The 25,195-nt window shown below is 40.3% G+C and overlaps 1 protein-coding gene and 1 non-coding gene across 5 annotated transcripts in view; both read left to right on the top strand.

Moving 5' to 3' along the window:
* Positions 1 to 25,195, top strand: part of C2CD3 (C2 domain containing 3 centriole elongation regulator) — a 119,674-nt gene that overhangs the window by 74,419 nt on the left and 20,060 nt on the right. For all 4 annotated transcript variants that reach the window (XM_057750275.1, XM_057750274.1, XM_057750276.1 and 1 more), the window contains 6 exons: positions 7,581 to 7,719; positions 10,051 to 10,115; positions 14,313 to 14,518; positions 15,495 to 15,628; positions 20,089 to 20,250; positions 23,096 to 23,316. In XM_057750275.1, the coding sequence (XP_057606258.1) occupies positions 7,581 to 7,719; positions 10,051 to 10,115; positions 14,313 to 14,518; positions 15,495 to 15,628; positions 20,089 to 20,250; positions 23,096 to 23,316 (927 nt within the window). The remainder of the gene's footprint in view (positions 1 to 7,580; positions 7,720 to 10,050; positions 10,116 to 14,312; positions 14,519 to 15,494; positions 15,629 to 20,088; positions 20,251 to 23,095; positions 23,317 to 25,195) is intronic.
* LOC130829610 (U6 spliceosomal RNA) lies at positions 3,330 to 3,436 on the top strand. The gene has a single exon (XR_009047623.1). It is a non-coding gene; the product is annotated as a U6 spliceosomal RNA (small nuclear RNA).

Genomic DNA, 25,195 nt, shown 5'->3' with positions numbered 1-25,195 from the left:
ACATGAATAAATTTAAGAAAAGCACAAAAAAGCTTTGATTTTTTACAAGAATTTTTTGGTTTTTTGTTTTTGTATTGAAAATAACATTTAATATGCAAAAATATGGTTATGTTCCCTTTTAGGGGTTGCCTCCATATTGCAAAAAGCAAAATATACTTGTAACTTCTCAAACAGTGAGTTACATTTTTTAAATCTGGCTTCACAATTGACAATTTATTGAACATCTCCTTGTGCTAAATTCTATCCTCATTTTTGCACATTAATTATCTCATTTAATCCTTACCATGAGTGGGGTTATTTTATGAACAGATTACAGTACGTACCCATTTTATGAATGAGGACACTGAAGCTCAAAAAGGTAAAATGACTTGAGTTATACAGTTAATAAGCTCTACAGAGCTGGAATTTGAATCCAGCTATGCCTGGACCTAACGCCTCTTGCTCTTTCCTCTATACCGTCCTGCCTTTTAGGTACAAGATACATCTTTGTTTACCAGTTAGTTCTGTTTACACTCTGTATTTACCAGGGTAGTTATGTACTAAACACCCAGGCCTGTGCTTATATTACAAGAATGGTGTTTCAGTTCAGTGAGCAGTAAATCTGTACCAAGCAAGTGCCACATACAGAAAGTGCAGAGCAAATGACACATAGTATCTGTCCTCCAGGAGCTGATAACCCAGATAAGGGGATTAGCAACTACATGATTAATGATGTATAAAGCAGAATGCTCTAAGGACCAGAAGGGTAGGTAATACAATATCTAGTGTTTAGAGAGTTTAGAAACAGAGAATCAGACGTGTCTAAGAAATCAGAACTTTTTAGAATGAATGTGATTTCAGAAAGGTGGAAATGAAATTACAGGTGGTTATTTCAACTCGAACGAAGATATTAAAGTGGGAAAGTGTATGCTCTAGGCCTACCTGGGGGGAACATGGGGAGTAGTGGTGGCAATTGATTCTCTTTGGCTGAAGTTCATGATCTTTACAAGGGATCTATAGAGAATCATGAAGATATAAATAAGAAAATTGCTGAGCTACAGCAAGAGTTCAACTAAGACTAATTGACATGATTTTTAGAATAGCTGTGGACACAGTGGTGGCACAATGGTGACTTTTTCCAGCAGTGCTTGGCTTCCTTTCCCTTCCAGTCGTGGCATACGGCAAGCCATTCCCTGGGCCTTTGCTCATGCACTTTTCTTAGCCTGGATTCCTTTCTCCCTTTCCCAGTTACCAAATTCTCCCCAACATCCTTCTCTTTCTCTCAGTCACCCTGTTGCCGTCATGCTGGCCTCTTTGCTTTTTCTTGAATGTATAGGCAGACTCCTGCTTGGGGCCTTTGAATCTGATGTTCTCTCTGTACCTGGAATATTCTTCACTCCTGGCCTGTCTTTACTGAAATCACTGGCTCAGCAAGACCTTCCTTGGTCACCCATCTAAAATTACAGCCTCTCCCCAACAATACTTGTCCCTCTTTCCTGCTTTATTTTGTCTATGGCCTTTAAATAGTACATGTTGTTTATTTTAAAGATAAGTCCTACAGAGACAGGAATTTTTTGTTTTATTTACTGCTAGATCAGCAACACCTAGAACTATGTCTGACACATAATAAGCAGTAAATATTTCTAAAATGAGAAAGCAGATGAATCTGAGACCTTGCTCAAAGGCCCTTTTTCTCCTTCTAATACATTCTCTGATTTTCTACTTTGCCTCTCCTGCAGGAAAATTGCTTATGTAGAATTTAACAGAGGAGATGTTGCAGGGATTAATAGATTCATTCAACAAATAGTTATTAAATTTCAACTGTATCCAATACACGGTATAGGATCATGTCCTCTTACACAGAAAGTTTCTGTCACCTTTTCTCTATTCTCACTGCCTCCTTGCTTATTCAGGCTTCAGAAACTTGTACTGATGAAAAAGCCTTCTCAATGATTGCTACGAACAGTATTCTCTTTCAATATCTTTTTCATTCTACTTCTGAGGTTATATGTCTGGTCAACAAATTGACCTCATCTCTCCACTTAAAATACTTTGTCAACTTTGTGTTCCCTGCAGTCTCAGTGACCTAGCACACAGAGTGCCGCCATGTGGCCTAATCAGTCTTTGCAGCCTCAGCTCTCAGTGTTCCTTACATTCAGCAATTTGCTTTTTGCCAATGCCCCATTTTTTTTTCATGTTACCTTTGATCATGCTCTTTTCTCTACCTAGAATGCCTTTTTTCTCTCTTATTCAACAAATTTGCTCCTCATCCTTCAAGAGTAGAATGACACCAACACTTTGAAGCCTACTGACCACAGCTACTAGCAGAAAGCCTTCCTCCGTGTTCCCAAAATTTCCCCATTCCACCACCACCATCCCCACACAATTTTCCTCCTTCATATCACTTATTACTCTGTACTGAAAGTGTTTCTTAATATGTCTCTCCACTAGGCTGCCTGTTCTTTGGGGACAGGGACTGTGTGTTTATTTCTATACCGCAACACCTGGGTCTTCATGATGCAGCTAAACGAGCATAATGTCCTCTTGTTTGTGAATATGATGCTCAGTGCCTCTCACATCTCTGGCATGAGTTACAAATCTGTAAATCACTTGTTATTTGGCCTCTTTCTGTTTAGCCAGGGCAGATCAAGCATCAGAGTGAATACTTTCAGAAGTCTCTTGTCTCTGTCTCCCAAGTCCTACCCTCGCAGTGATAGGCCCATATAGTCCTTCGCCCCACAAATATTTATGCTTCAGTCAGACCCTGTGCTGGGCCCTGAGTGTACAGACCTGCCCATTGTCTCTCCGAAATGTGCCTTCCAAGTGATGATGTAATAGAAAGACTTCTGGAATGGGAGTCAGAAGACTGGCTTCTGGCCCTAGCTAAGTCATTAACTTGCTTAGTGACTTTGGGCAAACCCGTTTCTCTTTTCTTCAACTGTAAAATGTGATAGTCATACAAGGTCATCTCTAAGATTCTCTTCAGCTCTCATCTTCTAAGAATATGGAGCTGAAGCAGCATATCCCACATTCAGTGTCAGCTATAAATAGCCAAGCTTTTGTGAAAATCATGTAGATGCTTCCTTAATATGCACATTGGCTGTCCTCTTCCCTTCAACAGTGTTCTCAGTGTGACAGTCTCTCTCATGCCTTAGAAGCTTCTTCCTTGAGGAAGGAAATGAATGATTCCTCAGTGCAAAGCTGCATGCAGAGGATTCACAAACAGCCCCGAATTGTGCCTTAAACCTGAAGCAGCATAGTCCCCACTGTGGTCCTGGTTCTGAAATACAAGAGTTTCTTGGATACTTTTGTTAGAAAAAGCTCTGAGGAACCTTCAAGAATCAGCTTCAGTGCTCGCTTCAGCAGCACATATACTAAAATTGGAACGATACAGAGAAGATTAGCATGGCCCCTGCGCAAGGATGACACGCAAATTCGTGAAGTGTTCCATATTTTTCTTGGTGTACCCCCCCCAAAAAAAAAAATAATAAATAAATAAATAAATAAATAAATAAATACAATTTAAAAAAAAAAAGAATAAAGAATCAGCTTCAATACTTGTGCTAGACATGACCAGTATCTCTAGCCCTGTCTTACAAATGAGGCAATCAAGGAACAGAAAGGTAAAGTGATTTGAGGTAATCTAAATTATACTCAGTGAAAATCAAAACCATCTTCAGTATCATCAGCCTTTAGAGGCTCTCTTTCAACTACCCAGGCAGGGTTAGGGGGTCCTTCTGTGTTCCCATGGTCCCCTGTGCTTCTTATTGTATTGTAATTATCTGTTTATGTCTGCCTCCAGAAAAAGAATCAAATCTGACTTATCTGTGCATGTGTGTCACAGAGCAGGTGTTAGTTAATGTTGGCTTAACAAAGACTGCACTGGGTTGTTATTAACATATAAATTTGGGCATTGCTTGAGGGAAATTTTCCATCTATTTACTCCAGGCCAGAGGGAGAGCTTTTCTCTTAACCAGGTATAATTAATTAGAACTATTGCACTGGAATATCCCTGGAATAGGAGTTAGGAAACCTGGCTGGATCTTCCAAATGCTAGTAAACGAGCAAGCCACTTTACCTCTCTGTTCCTTGGTTGCCTTATTTGTAAAATAGAGATAGAGACACCCATCTTTGTGTGAGTATCAGGGATGTTATCAGTACAAGTTTAGTGCTGATAAGAAAACTGTAAGCTATAAAGTGTTAAAAATAAGGGGTTGTTATTTTAATCTCATTGAAGCAATTATCCCATTTTTGATGCATAAAACTACTTTTCATACTTATATAAAACACAGGAAATTCAGTGAAAACTTTTAAAACAGTAAAGCTGGCTCATCTCAAGTCCTCTTAACTGCTCTCAATGTGTGTCCCAACTCAGTAGGAGGTATAGCTGTTTTCATCTCGGCTGCCTCCAAAAGTATTTCAGAACTTGACCTTTTCCAAGAGGGTAAACAGGCCCAGCTGAATTTCCAACCACAAGGGGAGAGCCAGGGAAACCTGATAGACCTGTTCTCCCAAGTTGATTTCTTTATCATCTGCCTGTTTGGTTGAAAGGAGTATTTCTGTTCAAGACTTTTTTCCCAAATTAAAAATAGTACTTCTGTTTCAAGGCCCTTAGCAGAAAACTCAGTGTCATCCTTGCTAGTAGCAAAAGCAAAAGGAGAAGGAACATGTCCTCTGCCTCATGTCTGCCTTCCAAATCTGTTGTAATGGCATCTAATAGAGACCAATTTGTATCGATACTCTAGTACAAAGGAGTCTGTGACCCTTTCAATCTCTATAATAAAGGAATAGAATACAGTAAAAGTAAGTGGGGGTGGATGCTGAGCAAGTCAGTCCATGTAATACTGTTTAGTTTCACAAAAGTAAAACTTTTAAAAAGATGGCTCACTAGATAGACGTACTGTTAGTGCTATTCTGTACATTTTACATTAGTAATGATGGGAGCTATATTATTGATTTCCATTAACTGTTCTTTGCTTATTACCATTTTATTAGAATCATTTTTTCCTGCTCTTTCAAGAATATGCTTGCAAACTGGTTTTGCCAGGTTGTAGCCAGTGGTTTTTTGTTTTATTTTGTTCCTCCTATAGTTTTTCTCTGTATCTTAAGTGCTTTTCTACCTCCTGGTTAAGCCTTTCTCTGGGTCCTGCTTTGTCAGCAACTCTTGCACACACCTCAGCTCCCTCCGGCCTCGCAGCCACCACCAGCTCTCACTTCTAAGGCTAGCATTCCTCTTCCTCCTCTTCAGCTCTCTTTTCGCAAGGACTCCATGCAAAATCTGCACTCCTTTGTCTCTGTTCGTAACCCATTTTCTTTCTTTATTATCCCCTATAAGAGGGACTAAAAAGTAATGCCGTCTGGTCTGGTTGTTAGAAGTCACGAGATTAAGTAAGATAACGTATATTTTTTACCAAGATTTTGAGGGGAAGTAGCATTTTTAGTTTAAGCAAATAGGGCTATATTGTGGAGGATAATGTAAATTCCTCATGAATTTTTAGATAAAATACAAGGCTGCTAATAGATGTCATGTGTATTGTTGCTCTTTCAAGGCAACAAGAGCCCCCACACTCCAGATTTTAGTATTTACTTTTCTCTAAGTTGTTGTTGCTTTGGTGGGAAGGTTTGAAAAGATTTGGTCTACTCTACATAGAGAACAGACTTGTGGTTGCCAATGGGAAGGGGGGCGGGGGAGGGAAGGACTAGGAGTATGGGATTAGCATATGTAAACTATTATAGGTAGGATGGATTAACAAGGTCCTACTGTATAGCATAGGGAACTATATTCAATATCCTGTGATAAACCACAATGGAAAAGAATATAAAAAAAATGTATGTGTGTAACTGAGTCACTTTGCTGTACAGCAGATTGGCACAACGTTGTAAATCAACTATACTATATTAAAAAAATAAAATAAAATAAAATTTTAAGTGCTTAATAAAACTACAAAAAAAATACAATTCAGCTACTCTAATGGAAATTCTTTTGGTTGAGGAAAACATAGCAAAGCAAAATTGCAGGCACGTCTGTTTCCCTAAAACAGTGTTGAAGTTGGAGAGATCTAACTGGGGGTATAAAGTTCAGTGATTCTGCCTAGAGAGTCGAGAGAGGCTTCTCAGAGTAGAAGGTACTAGAGTCTATCTTTTAAAGGCTACTTATTAATATTACACTGTTTATGGAGGGGAGTAAAATCATCAGTTCCTGAGTATAAATGCGTTCATCGGATTTTCTGTACACAGGGACAGCCTGGGGTCTTTGGAAGAGTAGTTACCAAAAAGAGCAACCAGAGAAGGAGCAAGGTGAAGCCTCAAAAATTAACTTCACCTACAAAGTAAAGTGGGAGTATGGATTTGGGGAAGCCTTGAGCTAGTCAGGTAGAAAGAAGGCAAACCAGTTAGAATCCACATATAGAATTTGTTCCTCTGGATCACATAAATAATATTTAAGACATACTTATTTTCTTCTATTCTCTTCTCTTTCCTTCATCTGTAATACTGAGGTATAGCATTTTAGAGCTGAAGGGGATCTTACGGAATGTATAGAGTCTACTACGTTATGGAATCTGTGTTATTCAGCACTGCCGAAAAGAACTTTGTACTATGATGGGAGTGTTGTATATTTTTACTGTCCAGTGTGGTAGCCATTAGCCACATGTAGCTATTGAGTGCTTGAAATATAGCTAGTGTAACTAAGAAACAGAATTTTTAATCTTATTTAATTTTCACTAATTTAAAGTAAAATAGCCACCTGTGGCTAGTGGTTATCTTGTTGGACAGCTCAGTTAGACTATCTAGTATTGTCATCCGTCTTCATTTTACATTATTTTAAGAGAGAATAAATGACTGAGTCTCCCACATTGGAAACCTGATCTTGAAACGCCAGCACAGTACTCAGTGTTTTACATTCATTTAATTCTAGTGGAGGCAACATAGGCGATGGCTGAGAGCTTGGACTCTAGAGTCAGAATGCTTGAATTTGACTCTCAGTTTACCATTTAGTAAGTGTGTGACCATTTAATAAATGTTTGATCTCTCTGTACCCCAGTTTTTTCATCTATATAATGGGACTAATAATAATATCTTCCTCATAGGTTTGTTGTAATGATTAAATGAGTTAATACATGTATAGTTCTTAGAATAGTGCCTGGCACATATTAAGTGATATGTAAGTGTTAACTACTATTATTATTTATTTTTAATCCTTACAACATCTGAGGAGGTGTAAGTATCATATGCCCCATTTGAGGAGGTGGTGGCCCAAGGTTACACAGAATGTGTATGGCAGAGCTAATCTCTGATCATCTGACTTGTAAGTACAGGCTCTTTGCAGTTCTATCTTTTGCCTCTTAATCCAGTATTTTCCATCATCCCACAAAATACAAGGAGATGGGAGAAATTGTTTCTTGCTGGATAGTATTTATGAACTGAGCCTTGAAAGGACAGTTTCAGTAGCAGAAACATTTCAGACACAAGGAATAGCTCAAACAAAGACCCAAAGGTAGGAGAGAGCTAGGAATGGTTCTTCTTGTACCCGTATAATGAGAGGCTTCGAGCACATTCTTTTTGGTACCCTAAAATAGTCACTCCACTCTTTTCTATTTCAGGGAGCCCCTTGACACAGAGGAAAGTATCAACACCCAGTTGTTGTGTATCCTTCACAACAGCTGATGAGCCATCTCCTATCTACACTCAAGTGGTTGAAAACACAGATTCCCCCATCTGGAATTTTCAACAGCAATCAAGGTTTGTATTTTATGATGTTCCATCAGCCTTCCAGAATCTGCTTTTTGTTCCAAGAGGTGAACTCAAGAGTGAGGAGTATAACAGACACAACAATATTGAGCAGATTTGGAGAATGCTTTCCTTATCAAACAATTATTTAATCCTAGTGCTTATGAATTCATAGCTAGTGACAGTTTAAAGGTTTTATTGTGGCATTTTTTTAACTCTGCTCAGTACAACTCAAAAATTATTCATTGAAAACCTCTTATATGCTCTGCTCCGTTCTGGGCAGTGGGAATTGAAGATAATCGATTAAGATTGTCCCTGAAGACATCTCAGCTAAGTGTGAAAGAATGTATACAAGCTATCTAGGTGAAGAAGGCAGAGAGGACTGATCTCAGGAAGGGCTGTGGATTATACATCTTTGGAAGAGATTTCTGGTAGTGAAAAGAGCTTGGGCTTTGGAACTAGAGAGACTTGACCTCCAACCCCATCTCTCTCATTTACTAGCTGTGTGAACAACTTATATAACATCTCTGAGCCTGAGATTCCTCATCTGTAAGTGGAGGTAATTTTTGCAGGGTACTTATGAGGTCCAAATTTACGTGACATTTAGGAAAATTACATCATGGTACGTGGTAGGTACATTAACAAACAACAGATCTCCTTTGGAAGCTCAAAAAAGGGGGGAGGTGGAGTCCTGTCAACCATGTGGCAGTGCGGCTCAGAGGTCAGGGGCTAGTACAGAGGCCCTCTGCTGCAGTACCAGGCTCTCTGCCTTTTTTTCTGTTACCTGTTTCATTATTGTTAAAAGTATGATTCTATTGATTATTATTGTTACTATTATCTTTACACTGCATCACCTTTTGTAAAGTTTAATTTTTGTCCGCTAACACCAGCCACACCACATGGTATCTGATCTTCTATTTTCTCACAGTGTTTATGTACCTAATCGAGTCTCAGCAGTCACTCACATGTTTAGTGTTTTGAAATTTGAGAGGTTGACCTGAGTCAGGAGCTATAGCTGCAGTGATAACTCAGTCCTGTCTGTGGTGAGCTACTGGAAATTATAGAAATTCTGGCCATAGTGACCAGCACTTTATCTAAAATATCAAGTCTGCCTCAAAAGGTAGGCAGCCAGAGGGCTGAGCTTCTAATGAGAGTGATTTGTTCATTCAGAACCTAACTTTACTTACTTGTTAAAGCAACATTAACAGTCACCTCATTTCATCCCCTTACCTTACATCAAGGAGACTGTGACCCAAGGAGGTTACAAAGTCTGTTGGTAACAGAGGCAAGATTAGAAGAAAAATGAATGATGGTGCTGTTTGCAATTTCTTTATCACAAAATTGTTTCATTTGATGCTCCTAGAAACCTTGTAGATAGATAATAATATCCCATTTCACAAGTAAGAAAATCAGGGCTCAAAGAGACTGAGTGCTCAGGGTCACTCAGGTGATAATAGGAGAGTTGGAATTCCGAGGTGGATGTTTTGACCCCCAACTAGAATTCAAATCTCTGATGCAGTATTTGTTCCAAGTTAGCACAGTGCCTCTCACTGGTCTTGAAGCTGGCTCTCTTCAGTTCTCCCGTGGAGTCTGGAGAAGGAAGTTAAGTCTCTTGATTTTCTTGGTTCTCCATCTTGCTCACCTGGAGCAATGGTACTTGCTTTGGAACTTTCCAAGTCTTTGTAATTTAAAACTATATAATTCACTTCATATAAAATACATTAGAGGTGCTCAGTGAGTTCCACATTGACTTTAACCTGGTGAGAAAGTTGGGTACTTTCTTATTTTGGTGCCTTGCCTCTGCACAGTGTGGCTTTAGAGTCAGGTAAACTAGCTCTGCCACTTACTGACTTTTATGTGACCTTGAACAATTGACTTCACCTCTCTGAGCCCAGCTTCATCATCTGTAAAGCAAGGATAATAATGTCCATGTCACAGATAACGTGTATAAGAAACACTTGGCACCATGGCTGGCCCAAGGTAAGGTACTCAATAAACATTCTTTTTCCTCTCTTCTCACCACCTCCACCTACCACCACAAGGCATAAGAAGAATCCTTACCTGCTCCAATAAAATGGGGAGTGGGGGAGTTACGGGGAAGAATACTACATCAGGGTTGCTTGTTTTTAGGTCTTGACAAGTTCCTAGTTACTTCACCTCCCTGAGCTTCCATTCCCTCCTTTTAACTGTGAAGATAAAAATATATCCTAGAAGATGATTGTAAGCATGAAATGAAAGTGTTAGAGAAGTACTTTGCAAACTATAAGATATTCTTCAAGTCTAAGTTTCATACTAGAGAAGCTTTCTACACAGTTAATTTATGGTGGTTGTTTTTCTTCATAGGCTATCAAAAGAGCTTCTTTTGGACCCACAACAAACTCTGGTCTTCAAAGTTTGGCATAAAGGAGGTATGAACTCTGTCTTATTTGGTTGCAAAAATAAGTTCACATCATGTTGACAATTTGCCAATCCTTTTCTTTTTTTAACCAAGTAAAACCATGGCACTGATGGTGCTGGGAACACATATGTATGTTAGAAGTAATCCCACAGAATGGCCTGTAATTCTCCTATGGAATTTAGATCCTTAGAAACCATATTATTTTGTTTGACTACCTGCTTAGTGCAGAAATCCAAGTACACTTGAGTCTTTCTGATCATATGGTAATAATCATAATGTACTGTTGCCAGACACAGGTGATTTCTTCCCCCTTTATATGATGTTATGCCTTCTGTTGGCTCTGGCTTATTAACCAAGGTCCTGTGATGTTAAGGCAGTACACAAAACTAGAATCTGACAGCTTGCCCTTCCCTGTTTTAAGATCCAGGATGGAGTGCTAACATCCTGCATCCTTGAACCTAGCTTTACTCAACTGTCGTTTATTAAATATAACAACGTTAAGAGCACAGACACTGAAGCCACAGTCTTTGGATTCAAATGTCAGTGCTTCCCCTTACAAGGCAGTGTGACTTTGGGTGACTAACTTAATTTCTCTGTGCTTCGGTTTCCTTATCTATAAAGAAGGGATAATAACAGTACCTACCTCATAGGGTTTGGTAAAAATTAAATGAGTACTTGGTTCTTAGTAAACACCATCTCAGTTTTTGTTGTTTTTATTAGTGAATGGCAGTATACCTTTACAAATATCTCTAATCTGCAAGGTAAAAATATAACTAGTTCGATCTTATAGATGTAAAAACTGAGGCCCAAGAAAATTTAGTGGCTTGACTAAGGTCATATACCTATTAATTGATAGAATTAGGATTCCAACCCAGTTCTGACTTGCTATATAGCCTTCACCATTTGCACTTCACCAGGCTAATAAGATTGGATGACTCAGAAAAATACGGTGATTAGGATGTTTGACGATCTCACAGCACTTAGAAAATTTTGTCTAACTAAATCCCTCCTGTAAATCTAGCTCCTTCTAAGATTCCTGCTGGGTCTTGGTTTCCAAACCTTTGGTGGTTTTGAGTTATCTACAGCATCACAGTGTTTGCTTGCCAGTGGTAAGTTTCACAGCTAACCCAAAGCCTAATAAAGACCTGAGGGTAGTCAGAGGGTAAAGGAAATCTGCTTACCTGGCTCTCTTCCTTCCTACGCTCCTGTTTGGGAGTGGTGCTGTAGATCTCTTTTTGATGATTGGTCCCAGGCTGCTGCCAGGGATTCCCAGCCCTGCCCTACCTTATTGGTGGGGCAGGAGCTGGTCATAAATCAGTTTTCTCTAAATCAACACAAGGAATTCCTGTTTTATTCGGCTCCACACTCCTCTCTTACTTTCTATTCCTGTCTTCTCTCTAAAATACTCCAGAGATTGTCAAGCAGACCAGGCTTTGCCTCAATTCAACACTTACTTCAGCAGGAAAAAAAGAATAAGCGTTGGTCTTTTGCAGTTGGGCATTCCAGTCTTGGCTCTGCTGTTTACAAACTGTGTGACCTTTACATCTTTGAGCCTTTGTTTCCTTATTTATAAAATTAGGATAATAGTACCAGCCCTACAGGGTTTTTGTAAGGATTAGAGATAATTATATAAAGTGTTTGGGACATAATTGGAGCTTAATAAACGGAGCTATTTTTATTACTATGTCTACAAGGTGTCAGGTACAGTGCTAGGGCTCTTGGGTATAGAGTTGAATAAAATACATTCCCTACCTTCCGGGACCCCTAGAGTCCTGTAGGACCCTAGTGTAAAGGAGGATAGAGCTCATCCAGCTTTGTGTCTCAGTGTATGTAGATGCCGCTCTCCTCTTTACTCCATCCTTTCAACACAGACTCAGGGAACCTATTGTAAAAGTTACTCAAACCAGACCAAGCTGTGTTCAATAAATACTTAAGTTCGTACTCTGTGCTGGTCATTGTGCTAAGTGCTGAGGATACAAAAGTAAAACAAGATAGACGTGGTCTCTGTCCTCATGCAGCTCACAGTCTAACAGTACAGTATGATTAGACAAATACAGGGTGCTCTGGTAGGGGACATCTAACCCAGACAGAATGTTGGAGAAGGCTTTGTGGGGCATACCTCGGCTGAGAAGTGAAGGGACCTGCCATAGTATAGTCAGAGGGAACAGCACATACGAAAGCGTGGAGTAAAGAAAGAGTATGAGGGAAGTTCAGGATCACTGGAACATAAAACTACAAAGGGAGAATAGTGGGTTGAATGCTAAATCTGATATTAAATATAACTCTTCAAAGCCATTCTTTTCTTAATGATCAACTTAGCCAGATTTCTCCTCAACTATGTTTAGGATGAAGTGCTTTCATATTGGGCAGAACCCTCAACATGGTTATCTAAAGTTACTATATAACAAGAACAAGTTACATCTTTGATAACCAAATAGAGCAAGATTCGTTTTCTTTGAAAAGCTGTAATATCTTTGGAGTGCAAATCAATGGCTCTAGCCATCGCTCTTCACCCACAGTGGGTAAGAATTACATGACCCATACTCTGGGGAACACAACTTCAAGAGTTCCTAGAAGCTAAGACTATTCAAGTTGAAAGGGATCTTAAATCTGGTTCAGTACTTCTCATATATGTGAGACGCAAGGCCCAAGAAGTTGGAGTATGTTTTCAAGTCAAAGCTACACTCAAATTTGCTCTTGTGGTACTCTGCTTCTTTGTCCCACTCTACCTTGGCCAGTTCACTCGTGCTCTCAGTGGATATTTATCAAGTTCCTGTGGTGTAGGAAGATGTTATGCTAGGTATGGAGAGTGTAGGGAACATAAAGTGAGTAATACTTGGTCTCAGCTTAAGGTAGGTCCCAGTCTAAAGAGCAAACTGTATAAACAAATGTTAGTGTGTGGTGAGTCCAGTGTCACAAGCAACTTGGAAACTCACAACCACTCTTCTTGAAAATTTGCATTCCTTGATTTATTCTGCAAATTGAAAACTGAGAATTGTGTCCATGTTTGGTAGAATCAGTCCTTGATATTCAATGTAGGGAGTGGAGCCTATACAAAACAGGAACGTGTGAAGGGACAGGGGCTGTTTGTCCTCAGCTGCTATCATGTCAGAAATGAAGAGCAAGAAGCAGTTAAGTCTGAAAGCAAAGGTTATTGCATGGTGGCTTCTCCAACCAAGAAGGGGTCTTCTCTGTCATTAAGAGCAGCGAGAGGGAATTCCCTAGTTGTCCGGTGGTTAGGACATGGCACTTTCACTGCCGTGGCCCAGGTTCAGCTCCTGGTCAGGGAACTAAGATCCTGCAAGCTGTGCAGTGCAGCCAAAAAGAAAAAAAAAAAAACCAAGCAAAAGAAGAGCAGCCAGAGCCCGAGCTCATTTTGCACCCTGTACTGGTTTTCTAGAAGGTTGTCTTTGTGTGTGTGTGAATTGTGTCTCTTTTGGTCTTTTTTGTTTGTTTGTTTTTTAATTTATTTATTTATTGACTGTGTTGAGTCTTTGTTGCTGTACACAGGCTTTCTCTAGTTGCAGCGAGTGGGGGCTACTCTTCATTGTGGTGCACAGGCTCCTCATTTTGGTGGCTTCTCTTGTTGCAGAGCACGGGCTCTAGGCACACGGGCTTCAATAGCTGCAGCACATGGGCTTAGTTGCTCCACAGCGTGTGGAATCTTCCTGGAGCAGGGATCAAACCCATGTCCCCTGCATTGGCAGGTGGATTCTTAACCGCTGTGCCAGCTAGGAAGTCCCTCTTTCGTTCTTAATTAAATATAATGCATATGTATGTTATAGAAAATTTGGAAAATACAGACAAGTATAAATAAGAAAATGCAAATACCTCATAATTCCAAGGGTGATAGTCTTTCAAACAATTTCTTTCAAGAGCCACTGCCCTAAGGAAAATCAGTGAGACATGATAATCTAGGGAAAAGAACAAGTGTTTCTTACATTTAACGGGTGTTTTCCAGTTGCCTATATCAAGTGGACAGAACTTAACCCTGCAAGCTTTTTCCTACCTTACAAAAAAGGAATGTACAGTCGTTAGAAAGCAGGCTGTTGCTGCCAGTCTCTCATCCTCATTATCTTTCTTCTCTGTTGATTGTGGAATCACTGAACCCTCCCATCCCCTGAATCAGTTTCTCTGTGTGCCACCTCGAATCTCAGTGGCAAGACATGCCCAGCCACACTGCCCAGCTCTTCTCTTTCCCCCACAGATGAGGAGAGGGTGATTGGCTTTGCCTCAGTGGACCTCTCCCCGCTTCTCTCTGGCTTCCAGTTTGTCTGTGGCTGGTACAACATCACAGACTTCAGTGGAGAGTGCCAAGGGCAGATAAAAGTTGCTATCTCCCCGTTGGAGAGTTTGATGCACTTCAAAGAAGAAAGAAAAGCAAGACGTGGGATGGAGACCTCAGGATCACTGGTATGTATCCTGATTCACATCCCTAACCAATAAGGGTTCTACTGAGCAAAACCTATAAGAAGATAATTTACATGTGTTTGGTACTTTCCAGTGTACAGAATACATTTGTGTCTCATAATGACCTCATGACCATTTTGGGGTGAAAACGTTCTGGAATTACATGGTGGTGATGGATGCACAATTCTGAATATACTGAAAACCACTGAACTGAACACTTTCAAAGGGTGAATTTTATAATACATGAATTAAGCTCACTCTTTAAATAAGATTAGTTGCAGTGTGGAATCTGAAACCACATTGGATGAACTTTAAAAAAAAAACTCTGTTACATTAGAATCATTAGTCTATTAAAAAAATTAAAAGAGAATGGGAAGGTGGAATTGATGGTAGTAAGCGTAGACAAGTCTTTCAGGCAGTTTAACTGTAAAGGAAAGGAAAATTTTCCAGACTGTCCCAGATGGGGGAGCTCTCTCAAGGCAAAGGCTATGTTTTACTCATCCCCGTCACACAGGCCTGGGCTGGGGTTTGGCAGAGTGGGCATCAGTAAATACCAAATGCATGAATGATTGAATAAATGCATGCATGAGAAAATGGCAAAGAGTTTAAATAGTCCCCGTATAGGAGAGCCTTTCTTTACATCAGCCCTGGTAATCATGAGATTACCTCACATGTAAAGGAAATGTAAGATGTCCAGCCAGGAGTTCACAAACCAGCTGGAGGAAACGAGCATAAATAAAAATAAAGCAATTTTAAAAAGCAGTCTGATACTATAGTCTGTAAAACGGGGATAATAATAGTACCTACCTCGTAAGATTGTGCTATTTAAATGAGAAAATGGATGTAAATTGCTTAGTACAGTGTTCAACACATAGAAAATAAATTATACACATACAATAAATTTTACAAATTTATTTATACTGCTTTATTCCCAAAGGATTTGTGGCAACGTGTGCCATTTTTCTCATTGCTTCTGCAGATCCCAGTATACAGTACCTTTTCCTTCCCTGCCTCTGATATGTATGCTGCATTCCCCAGCTGCATTGCAGGACAGGCTCCAGAACAACTGGTTCACACCTCATCAGAGGAGGTTGATTTCTTCTCTCCTGGGAGGTGAGTGATTTCCTGATGATAGAAGGAAATGGGGTCAAGAGTGGAATTGTGCAAACTAGCTTATCATTTCTCTCTTTCCTTTATTAGAGGAAGACATGAAAGACAGGGAAAGACTATTGATCTTCTTTCATAACCCCTGGGAACTCAAGACCCTATGAAAACAATGATTTTATAAGATAGGAACTAGAGACTTCCCTGGTGGTCCAGTGGTTAAGAATCCGCCTGCCAGTGCAGGGAATGCGGGTTCAATCCCTGGTTAGGGAACTAAGATCCCACATGCTGCAGGGCAACTAAGCCCATGCGCTGCAACTACAGAGCCCACATGCTCTGGAACTCATATGCCACAACTAGAGAGCCTGTGCACCGCAATGAAGAGCCTGCGTGCTGCAAGTAAGATAAGACCCAATGCAGCCAAAAATAAAGAAATATTAAAAAAAAAAAAGATAGGAACTAGAAGTCTTACTGCTATCAAAAGGGTAGCTTCTGTACAAGGAACTCTTCTCTTTTCCTCAGAGGCCTTTGATCTTCATCCCTAAAATCAGTTAACAGCTGTGTGAGAAACATATCATGACCTTTCCCCTCCCAAACCTACATGCCAGGTTATTAGAATCTAAGACTAAGATTGCTTCTTTCCACCCCACTCCCCTCAGGCCCTAGTGCCATTTGGCATTCTCCTGCCTCCATCAGTCTTTTCCATGTCTCTCTCTCCACCTCACAGAGAAGGGAAGGGATCTTGTAAGAGCCACTCCTACAGCAGCAGTTACTGAGTAGACCCTTTATTCCAAGAAAGACGCTCTAATACTGCTTAGCTACTCAAAGACCCATTTCAGTTCTATGTAGGTTTTCTATCACATTTTCTACCCTCTGCATAAAGGGAGGCCATGTTTCAGTGAAATCCTAGATCCTGAGTTTAGATAATTTCTCTGTTATCTATTTTATAGGTGTTACATTGACCATTGCCAATCAGTGAGACAATCAAAGGAATCTCAAAATAATTATGCTGAGAGAGGGAAGCTAGACAGAGTACATTGTATATTATTCCATTTATATAAAATTCTAGAAAATGCATAATAATCTATAGTGACAGAAAGCAAATCAGTGGTTGCCTAGGGACAAAGCAGGATGAATGGAGTGGGAAAGAGGGAGGAATTACAAAGGACAGGAAACTTTCAGGGGTGATGGATACGTTCATTATCTTGATGTGGTAATGGTTTCCTTAGAGGTACACGTATGTCAAAACACATTATATTGTATGCTTTAAACATGTAAAGTTTATTATATACCAGTTATACCTTAATAAAGCAGTGGTTCTCAATATTTCTACTTCAAAACCACCTTATACTCTCAAAAATTATTTTAATTTTTATTTTTATTGAAGTATAGTTGATTTACAATATCATGTTAGTTTCACTTGTACAGCACAGTGATTCAGTTTTATATATATATTCTTTTGTTTTATATATGTGTATATATTCTTTTTCAGATTTTTTTCCCTTATGTGTTACTACAAAATATTGAGTATAGTTCCCTCTGCTATGCAGTAGGTCCTCATTGATTATCTTTTTTTTTCTTTTTTTTCTTTTTTTTAATTTTTTTGGCTGTGCCATGCAGCATATGGGATCCTAGTTTCCTGACCAGGGATCGAACCTGTGATCCCTGCATTGGAAGCACGGAGTCCTAACTGCTGAACTGCCAGGGAATTCCCGTTATCTGTTTTATTTATAGTAGTGTGTATATGTTAATCCCAACCTTCTGGGACTTCCCTGGTGGCTCAGTGGTTAAGAATCCGCCTGCCAATGCAGGGGACACGGGTTAAATCCCTGGTCCAGGAAGATCCCACATGCCATGGAACAACTAAGACCGTGAGCCACAACTACTAAACCTGCGCTCTAGAGCCCGTGAGCCACGACTACTGAGCTCACATGCCACAACTACTAAAGCCCGTGAGCCTAGAGCCTGTGCTCTAGAAGAGAAGCCACCACAGTGAGAAGCCTATGCACCGCAACAAAGAGTAGCCCCTGCTCTCCACAACTAGGGAAAGTCTGCACGCAACAATGAAGACTCAGCACAGCCAAAAATAAAATAAATTTAAAAAAGAAAAAGGGACTTCCCTAGTGGCGAAGTGGTTAAGAATCCACCTGCCAATGCAGGGGACACAGGTTTGATCCCTGGTCCAGGAAGATCCCGCATGCCACGGAGCAACTAAGCTTGTGTACCAAAACTACTGAAGCCCATGTGCCTAGAGCCCGTGCTCCGCAACAAGGGAAGCTGCTACAATGAGAAGCCCAAGCACAGCAACCAAGAGTAGCCCCTGCTCACCGCAACTAGAGAAAGCCCATGTGCAGCAACAAAGACCCAACGCAGCCAATATATAAATAAATAAATTTATTTAAAAAAAAAAAGATATGACACCAGAAGTAGAAGCAACAAAAGAAAAAATAAATTGGATTCATCAAAATTTAAAACTTTCCTGCTACAAATGCTATCAAGAAAGTGAAAAAGCCCACAGAATGTGAGAAAATATTTGCAAATCATAGATCTAAGAGACTTGTATCCAAAATATATAAAGAATTCTTATAACTTAATAATATAAATAACAGTTAAAAATGATCTGAATAGATATATCTCTAAAGTACATACACAAAAGACTAATAAGCACATGAAAGGTGTTTGGTATTGTTAGCCATCAGGGAAATGTAAATGAAAAACATAATAACATACCGCTTCTCACCCACTAGGATGGCTATAATCAAAAAGACAAATATCGCAAGTGTTGAGGAGGATATGGAGAAATCGGAATCCTCATACATGGCTTGTAGGATTGTAGAATGGTGCAGCTGTTTTGGAAAACAGTCTGGCAATTCCATAAAAGGTTATGATCATATGGTTAAAGTAACCATATGATCCAGTACTTTCACTGCTATGTATATAGGAGAAATGAAAACGTGTCCACACAAAAACTTGTACATGAATGTTTGTAGCAGCATTATTCCCAATAACCAAAAAACAGAAACAACCCAAATGTCCATCAACTGATGAGTAGATAAACAAAATGTGATATATCTATACAATGGAAAATTATCCAGCCATGAAAAGAAATGAAGTACTGATATATGCTACCACATAGATTAAGCTTGAAAACATTATGCTAAATGGAAGAAGCTAGTCACGAAAGATCATAGAAGGAAGGGGGAAGAGATGAACTGTCAAAAAAAAAAAAAAAAAGAACAATTGGAAGGTAATGAGCAAAGAAACAAATGACCTGAATTACATATTAAAATATCACTCGGAGTGCTGAGAATATTTTATACTTTTGGAATAGGGACAATCTTCCTAAAGATAATTAAAAAACAATAAGCCCTAAATAAAGACCAAAAAAAAGATCATAGATGTATGATTCCATTAATATAAAAAATTCAGATTAGGCAAATCTATAGAGACAGGAAGTGGATTAGCAGTTGCCTAGGGCTGGGAGGTTTGGGTGGAGGGCCAGGGGAGAGGAGGAAATATGAAGTGATGGCTGTTAAATATAGAATTTCTTTTAGAGTGATGAAATTATTCTAAGATTGATTGTGCTGATGGTTGCACAACTTTGAATATACTGAAATTCCAGGGCAGGGATAGAGACATAGATGTAGAGAAATAGATGTGTGGACTCAGTGGAGGAAGGGGAGGGTGGGATGAATTGGGAAATTAAGTTTGACATAAATACACTACCATGTGTAAAATAGGTAGCTAGTGGGAACCTGCAATATAACATAGAGAGCTAAGCTCAGTGCTCTGTGATGACGTAGATGGGTGGGATGGTGGCAGGGGAGAGGTCCAAGAGGGAAGGGATATATGTATACACGTAGCTAATTCACTCCATTGCACAGCAGAAATTAGCACAACATTGTAAAGCAATTATACTCCAATAAAATAAATAAATAAAATAAAATCCATTGAATTGTACACTTTAAATGAGTGAATTTTATGGTATGTGAATTATATCTCAAAGAAGCTGTTACTTAAAAAGAGGATGATTATTGCTGGGATCAAGTTCTTGAATACCATGCTGAGGAACTTGAAATTTGTTCTATAGATTAAAAAAGAGAAGCCAAAGCTAGAAAGGAATGATGATAATTGAATAGGTTAATACATGTTGAATACTTAGAACAGTGCTTGGCACATAACAAGGACTCCATAAATGTTGTTGTTATTGTTATTTCAGATCTGTGTATTTAAAAAATCACTGAGGCTATAATGTAGAGAATTTATAAAAGGGGAATGAGTAAGACTGAAGGCAGAATTATTCAGGAGATAATTGTAATCCAAGCAATTGAGTCAATGAAACCATAACTGTGGTAGTGAAGATGTATTTGCAGTACCATGTCAGGAGGGTGATTTGCTTGTTCTCACAAATTTATTGTTTGTTTTCTCATTGGTTAGGAATTTATTTTGCCTCCATTTATTCCCAACAGAAGTGGTACTACAAGAAGCCAGGCATCACGCCATGAAGAGCATGTACAGAACATCCGCCGCTTCCATGAATCCCTGCATCAGGGAGAGGCAGTCTTGCCAAGTGATGACAAACTGACCACATCGCCCTTGTCCTCCCATACTTCCATACTGACTTCTCTCAGGTGAGGCTGTCTGCTGAGAAAAGACACAGGGAACCATAGTGGAGCTCAAGGTGAATGGGCAAAGGCAACCTGCAGTACTGCTTTCCACTAGCTGCCGCCACTCTGGATGTTACACAGGGGCTTTCGTGTATGTTAGTGTCCAAGTGGACCTGGAGCCTCACAGGATTCCTCACAGATGAATCTGTCTCAGCTTGGGGCCTTCCATTCCTTCAAGGGACTGTATTTCTGGTCCACCTATGAATATATAAACTTTAGATTAGTCATCAAACTTAATAACAACCACCCTCACATCTACTCTACAGTTTACAAAGCCTCATCCTGCCCACTGTCTTTATCCTCACAAGCACTGGATTCTTCCAGATCAGCATCTGTCCTGTTAATGCTTCCCTGTCTCTTTCTTAATCAGCATCTGAGCCAGAAAAGCACTGTGAGAATTGAAAGGACCATTATAGGTCATCTGGATCAGCCCCTGGATTACCTAGTAAGAAGTGTGGTGCAGTGGAAAGGACTTGGCTCCGGCGTCAGAGAGACTTGATTTCCAGTCCTGGCTCTGCCATTCCCAGCAGAGGAGACAGCATGTTGCTATTATAATTATAACCATGTATGATAAGAGTTCCAGGTTTCCTGGCCAAGGGTACGTGGAGGAATGAGTAACATTCTGGGTTGGTCATGGAAAGATACAAAGAAGTCATATTTAGTGACTGAACTGGTCTCTAAAGGAACAGGTCAACAAATATGAAGGGCATTCTGTGCAGAAAGAAATGTGCTAAAAAAAAACTGTTGACATTTGGGCCAGATATTTTGCCTCTGGGGGCCTGTCCTGTGCATTGTAGGATATTTAGCAGCATCCCTGGTCTCTATCCACTAAATATTAGTAGCACCCCTCCCCCAGTTGTGACAACCAAAAATATATCCATACATTGCCAAATGTCCCGTTGGGGCTAAAACCATCAAGCTAAAAACCGCTGTCCTAGAGGAGTGGTTCTCAGAATTAATGTGTGTCAGAATCCCACGAAGGGCTTGTTAAAACAGTGATTGCTGGGACCCACCCATATAGTTCCTGCTTCAGTAGATCTAGGATAGGACCTGAGAATTTGCATTTCTAACAGCTTCTCAGGTGATACTGATGCTGCTAGTCCTAGAGCCAGGTTTTAAGAACCACTGCCGCAGACAAGTTCTCTACGAAATAGAGATGAAACAAGATAGTGTCAATTTTGTGTTACTTGCTTGGGTTCACGGAGCCCATTTGAGTCACGGCAATCCTGTGAGGCCTGCAGGGCAAGTATTACCCTTTTTCACAGATGAGAAAATTGCAGCTTGGTGATAGTAGGTTCTGTACCAAGAACCTCTGACAAGGCCAGTTGGGTTTGCATATTTCCTAAAGCTTTACCACGTTTACATTTGTCTGCTTCCTGCTACAAGTATTTATCTATGTGGCATAAACCCAGATATACACACCTAAGTAAATCCACTGTGATTTGATAGAGTTGTGGCTTCTAGTGATAGAATAAGGATCAGCTTTGTCCTCTCATTTAATTTAGATTTGACTCTGAGATACACAGACTGCTCTTTGAAAAGGATAGAAAGACTTTCTGTTTACTTACAGTTTTTAGTGTCTGTGTTGTGCCAATTGTGCCAGGCACATTGAGTGTACTAGAGAAATAGAGAAAGTTGAGATATTATCTTCTATTACCAGATGCTCATGGCCTAGTTAGGGAAACTAAACTAACACGTGAGAAAATGAAGGGAAAATTTAAGCCAGAAGGTTAGATGCCTAGAGTAAAGGATTTTAAGGGCGAGGTGGCCCAATGATTTGAGGCAGTGGACTTCGATGTGCACCTTAAAGTGGACTTTGAGCTGCACCTTAAAAAGTGAATAGGATGGGGACAGAGCAGGGAGCAGCTTGAACTCCAGCTCTAGTATGCGAGGGTATGAGGCATAAATGAACCCACTTGGGACAGAGCCCATCTACATAATGGAAAAAGCATAAGTCTTGGAGTTTCCATTTCTGAGCAACTGCATGCTACTACTTACCCTAGACAAATCACTTACATTCTCTGATCCTCACATTCCTTATTTGTAAAACTAATTACTGATCTCATCTGGTTGGATGAGAATTAAACAAGGTAAGGTATTTAAAAGCATAAAATAAAATCCTATGCGTGTGAAGATGGTAATAGTTGACGTGATTTCTCATTGGAGTAGTAAGAATGAATGTGGCCCCATTAAAGGTTTTTGAACAGAAGATTTTTTAAAAGTCATATATTCATGTCTATTTCTCCACTCAGCATTCATTATTTTGTGCCAAGCACTGTGTTGGGTGCAGTAGATATAAAGGAATCAGCACAGAGTTCACATTACATCAGGGGTAACTGATGTGAAACAAACAAATGATATGGTTGAAGAGTACAGAAAGAACTGGAGCACAGAGGAATAGCCTTTAAACCAGCTTAGAGCATCGGGGAAGTCTTGCTGGAAGAGGTCACTTGCTTGAGGGATGAGGAATGGTTATAAGGTAGCAAAGGTCAGTGCTAGCCCAGAGTAAGGGGAAGTGAGGACTGGAATGATGATAAGAATGGTTCCCTATAAGGAGGTAGAATATTTGCCAGACATCAGAAGAGGACTCCCATTATCCAGACAGAAGGGGGAAAGTATTGTCCCCAGCAGTGGGATTGTAGTCAGAGAGACGAAGGATGAATTAGATTGGAGAGAGGGGGGCCCTGGTGTTAATAGAAAAAGTGAGAGATGCTAAGGTCCTAGCTCAAGCAATAGAATGTCAAGGGAACGTAAAAGGTGCTTATAATCCCAGTAAATGACCCTTTTTCCTTCTCCCCTTCTTTTGCAGGAGGAATCTGAGTGAGCTAGATCAGATCCAGCGGTACTTCAGCCAGAAGCTCACCAAGCCTTTACCTCCCCTCAGTCCTCAGACCCATACTACCGTCTTGCAGTGCCAGGAGAGTCAGAGGGACCATCTTCAGCCAGGAGTCAGCAGCCTAGACCCCAAGAGCCAGTGCATCCTGGAGAAATCCAATAACCTGGTGTTGCAAGTCAGCTCCTTAATCACGGGTATGGTTCCGGGCCCCTCTTCTTGGGGCATTATGCTTATTCAAAAAGCATTTGAATGTGTCCCTTCAGACACGTCTTTATGGCACATAGAAACCAACAGCTTTCACCAACTAACAATTTATTTACCGTCTTCCTTTTGAAAGAAGAGATGTAGTAGTGTGGCACCAGAACATGTACAATGGAGAGAGCATTGGACTGAGAGGCAGGAGACCCGAATCGAGTCTTTGGTGGGTTTCTGGCATGGACTTACTGTTTGATTCTGAGCATACCCTTTCCCTTCTTGAGCTTCAGTTCCCCCCAGAAAAGAGGGCGATGGATTAGATGCGTTCTTCAGTGGCAGTCTGTGAACTCGTGCCACTCTGTTTTCAGAAAAACTCAACTACAAACATAGCACCCCAGATGATCGTAGATGTTGGTGGTCCATCTACCCTTTGAAAAGCTCCCTAAGGTTGTGGTTCTCACTTTGACTGTATTAACATTATTGAGAGAACTTTTTTTTTAGCAGCACCAAGCAGCTTACAGGACCTTAGTTCCCTGACTAGGAATTGAACCCCGGGCCCTAACCACTGGACTGTCAGGGAATTCCCAGTATCATTTTTGCTCAAGCAAAATGTGTAGATTCTAAACAGGGATGAATAAGTTCAGTTTTTTCTCTCTCTCTTTTTTTTTTAAATAAATTATTTTTATTTATTGGCTGCGTTGGATCTTCATTGCTGCACAGGGGCTTTCAGTAGTTGCAGAGAGCAGGGGCTACTCTTTGTTGTGATGCTCAGGCTTCTCACTGCGGTGGCTTTTCTTGTTGCAGAGCACAGGCTCTAGGCACGCAGGCTTCAATAGTTGTGGAACGTGGGCTTAGTAATTGTGGCTCATGGACTCTAGAGCACGGGCTCAGTAGTTGTGGCACACGTGCTTAGTTGCTCCACAGCATGTGGGATCTTCCCAGACCAGGGATCAAACCCATGTCCCCTGCATTGATAGGCAGATTCTTAACCACTGTGCTACCAGGGAAGCCCAGTTTTTTCTCTTTAAAGGGAAAGAAAAGCCACCATGGTTGATATTAGGCACAAACCTTCCTACCCTCTTCTCCCAGATACGTAACCTGTTGGTGGCCAGGACCACAGAAGTATACTCTATATTTGGCTTCTGCTTGCTTGGAAATAATCAGTTAGCTCTTTATTGAGCACCAGCTATGCCAGGCATTATTGTGTCACTAGTTCCAGCAGGATACAGTGATGGACAAGACAGGCATTGTCTGTGCTTTCATCAAGCATACATTCTATAGTCAACCAAAGAAGCTGCCCTCCAGGAAGCATAAGAGCAAAACAGAGGCAGGCTTCTTCAGGGTGGAGGTGAGAGTGGATAAGCAGAATCCCTTTAAAGGTTATATTAGGGACTTGCCCTGCAGTCCAGTAGTTAAGCCTCTGCTTTCCATTGTAGGAGGCGCAGATTTGGTCCCTGATCGGGGAACTAAGATCCCACATGCCAGGGGTGCGGCCAAAAGCTTAAAAAAGAGAGGCGAGTGAGGAGAATTAAAGGCTTGAAGCCAAAGAGCCTTGAAGGCAAGCTTGGGAGTTCAATCTTCATCCTGAAAGAAAATGGGGAGTTCAAAGCAAGGGGGTGACAGAAAGAGAACTGATTTTCACAAGGAGAGGATGAATTTTGAAAAGAGTTACTGATTGCCTATATATGTGCTACACAGTGTATGCCCATTTATCTCATGTATTTTTCACCATAATGCTGTGAAAAGGGTGGTGTTTTATCACATTTTAAAAATAAACAGACTCAGGATAGTTTGCTTGTAACCACAAAGTTGACAAGTGACCATAGAGATTTGAACTCAAGAATGACTGGCTCCACAGCCTTTGCTGTTTCCAGCACA

The sequence above is a fragment of the Hippopotamus amphibius genome, chromosome 9, assembly GCF_030028045.1.
Source record: "Hippopotamus amphibius kiboko isolate mHipAmp2 chromosome 9, mHipAmp2.hap2, whole genome shotgun sequence".
In the NCBI taxonomy this organism is placed as follows: Eukaryota; Metazoa; Chordata; class Mammalia; order Artiodactyla; family Hippopotamidae; genus Hippopotamus; species Hippopotamus amphibius.
Note: the sequence above shows the minus strand (reverse complement) of the source record. Positions and strands in the feature narration are given on the sequence as shown.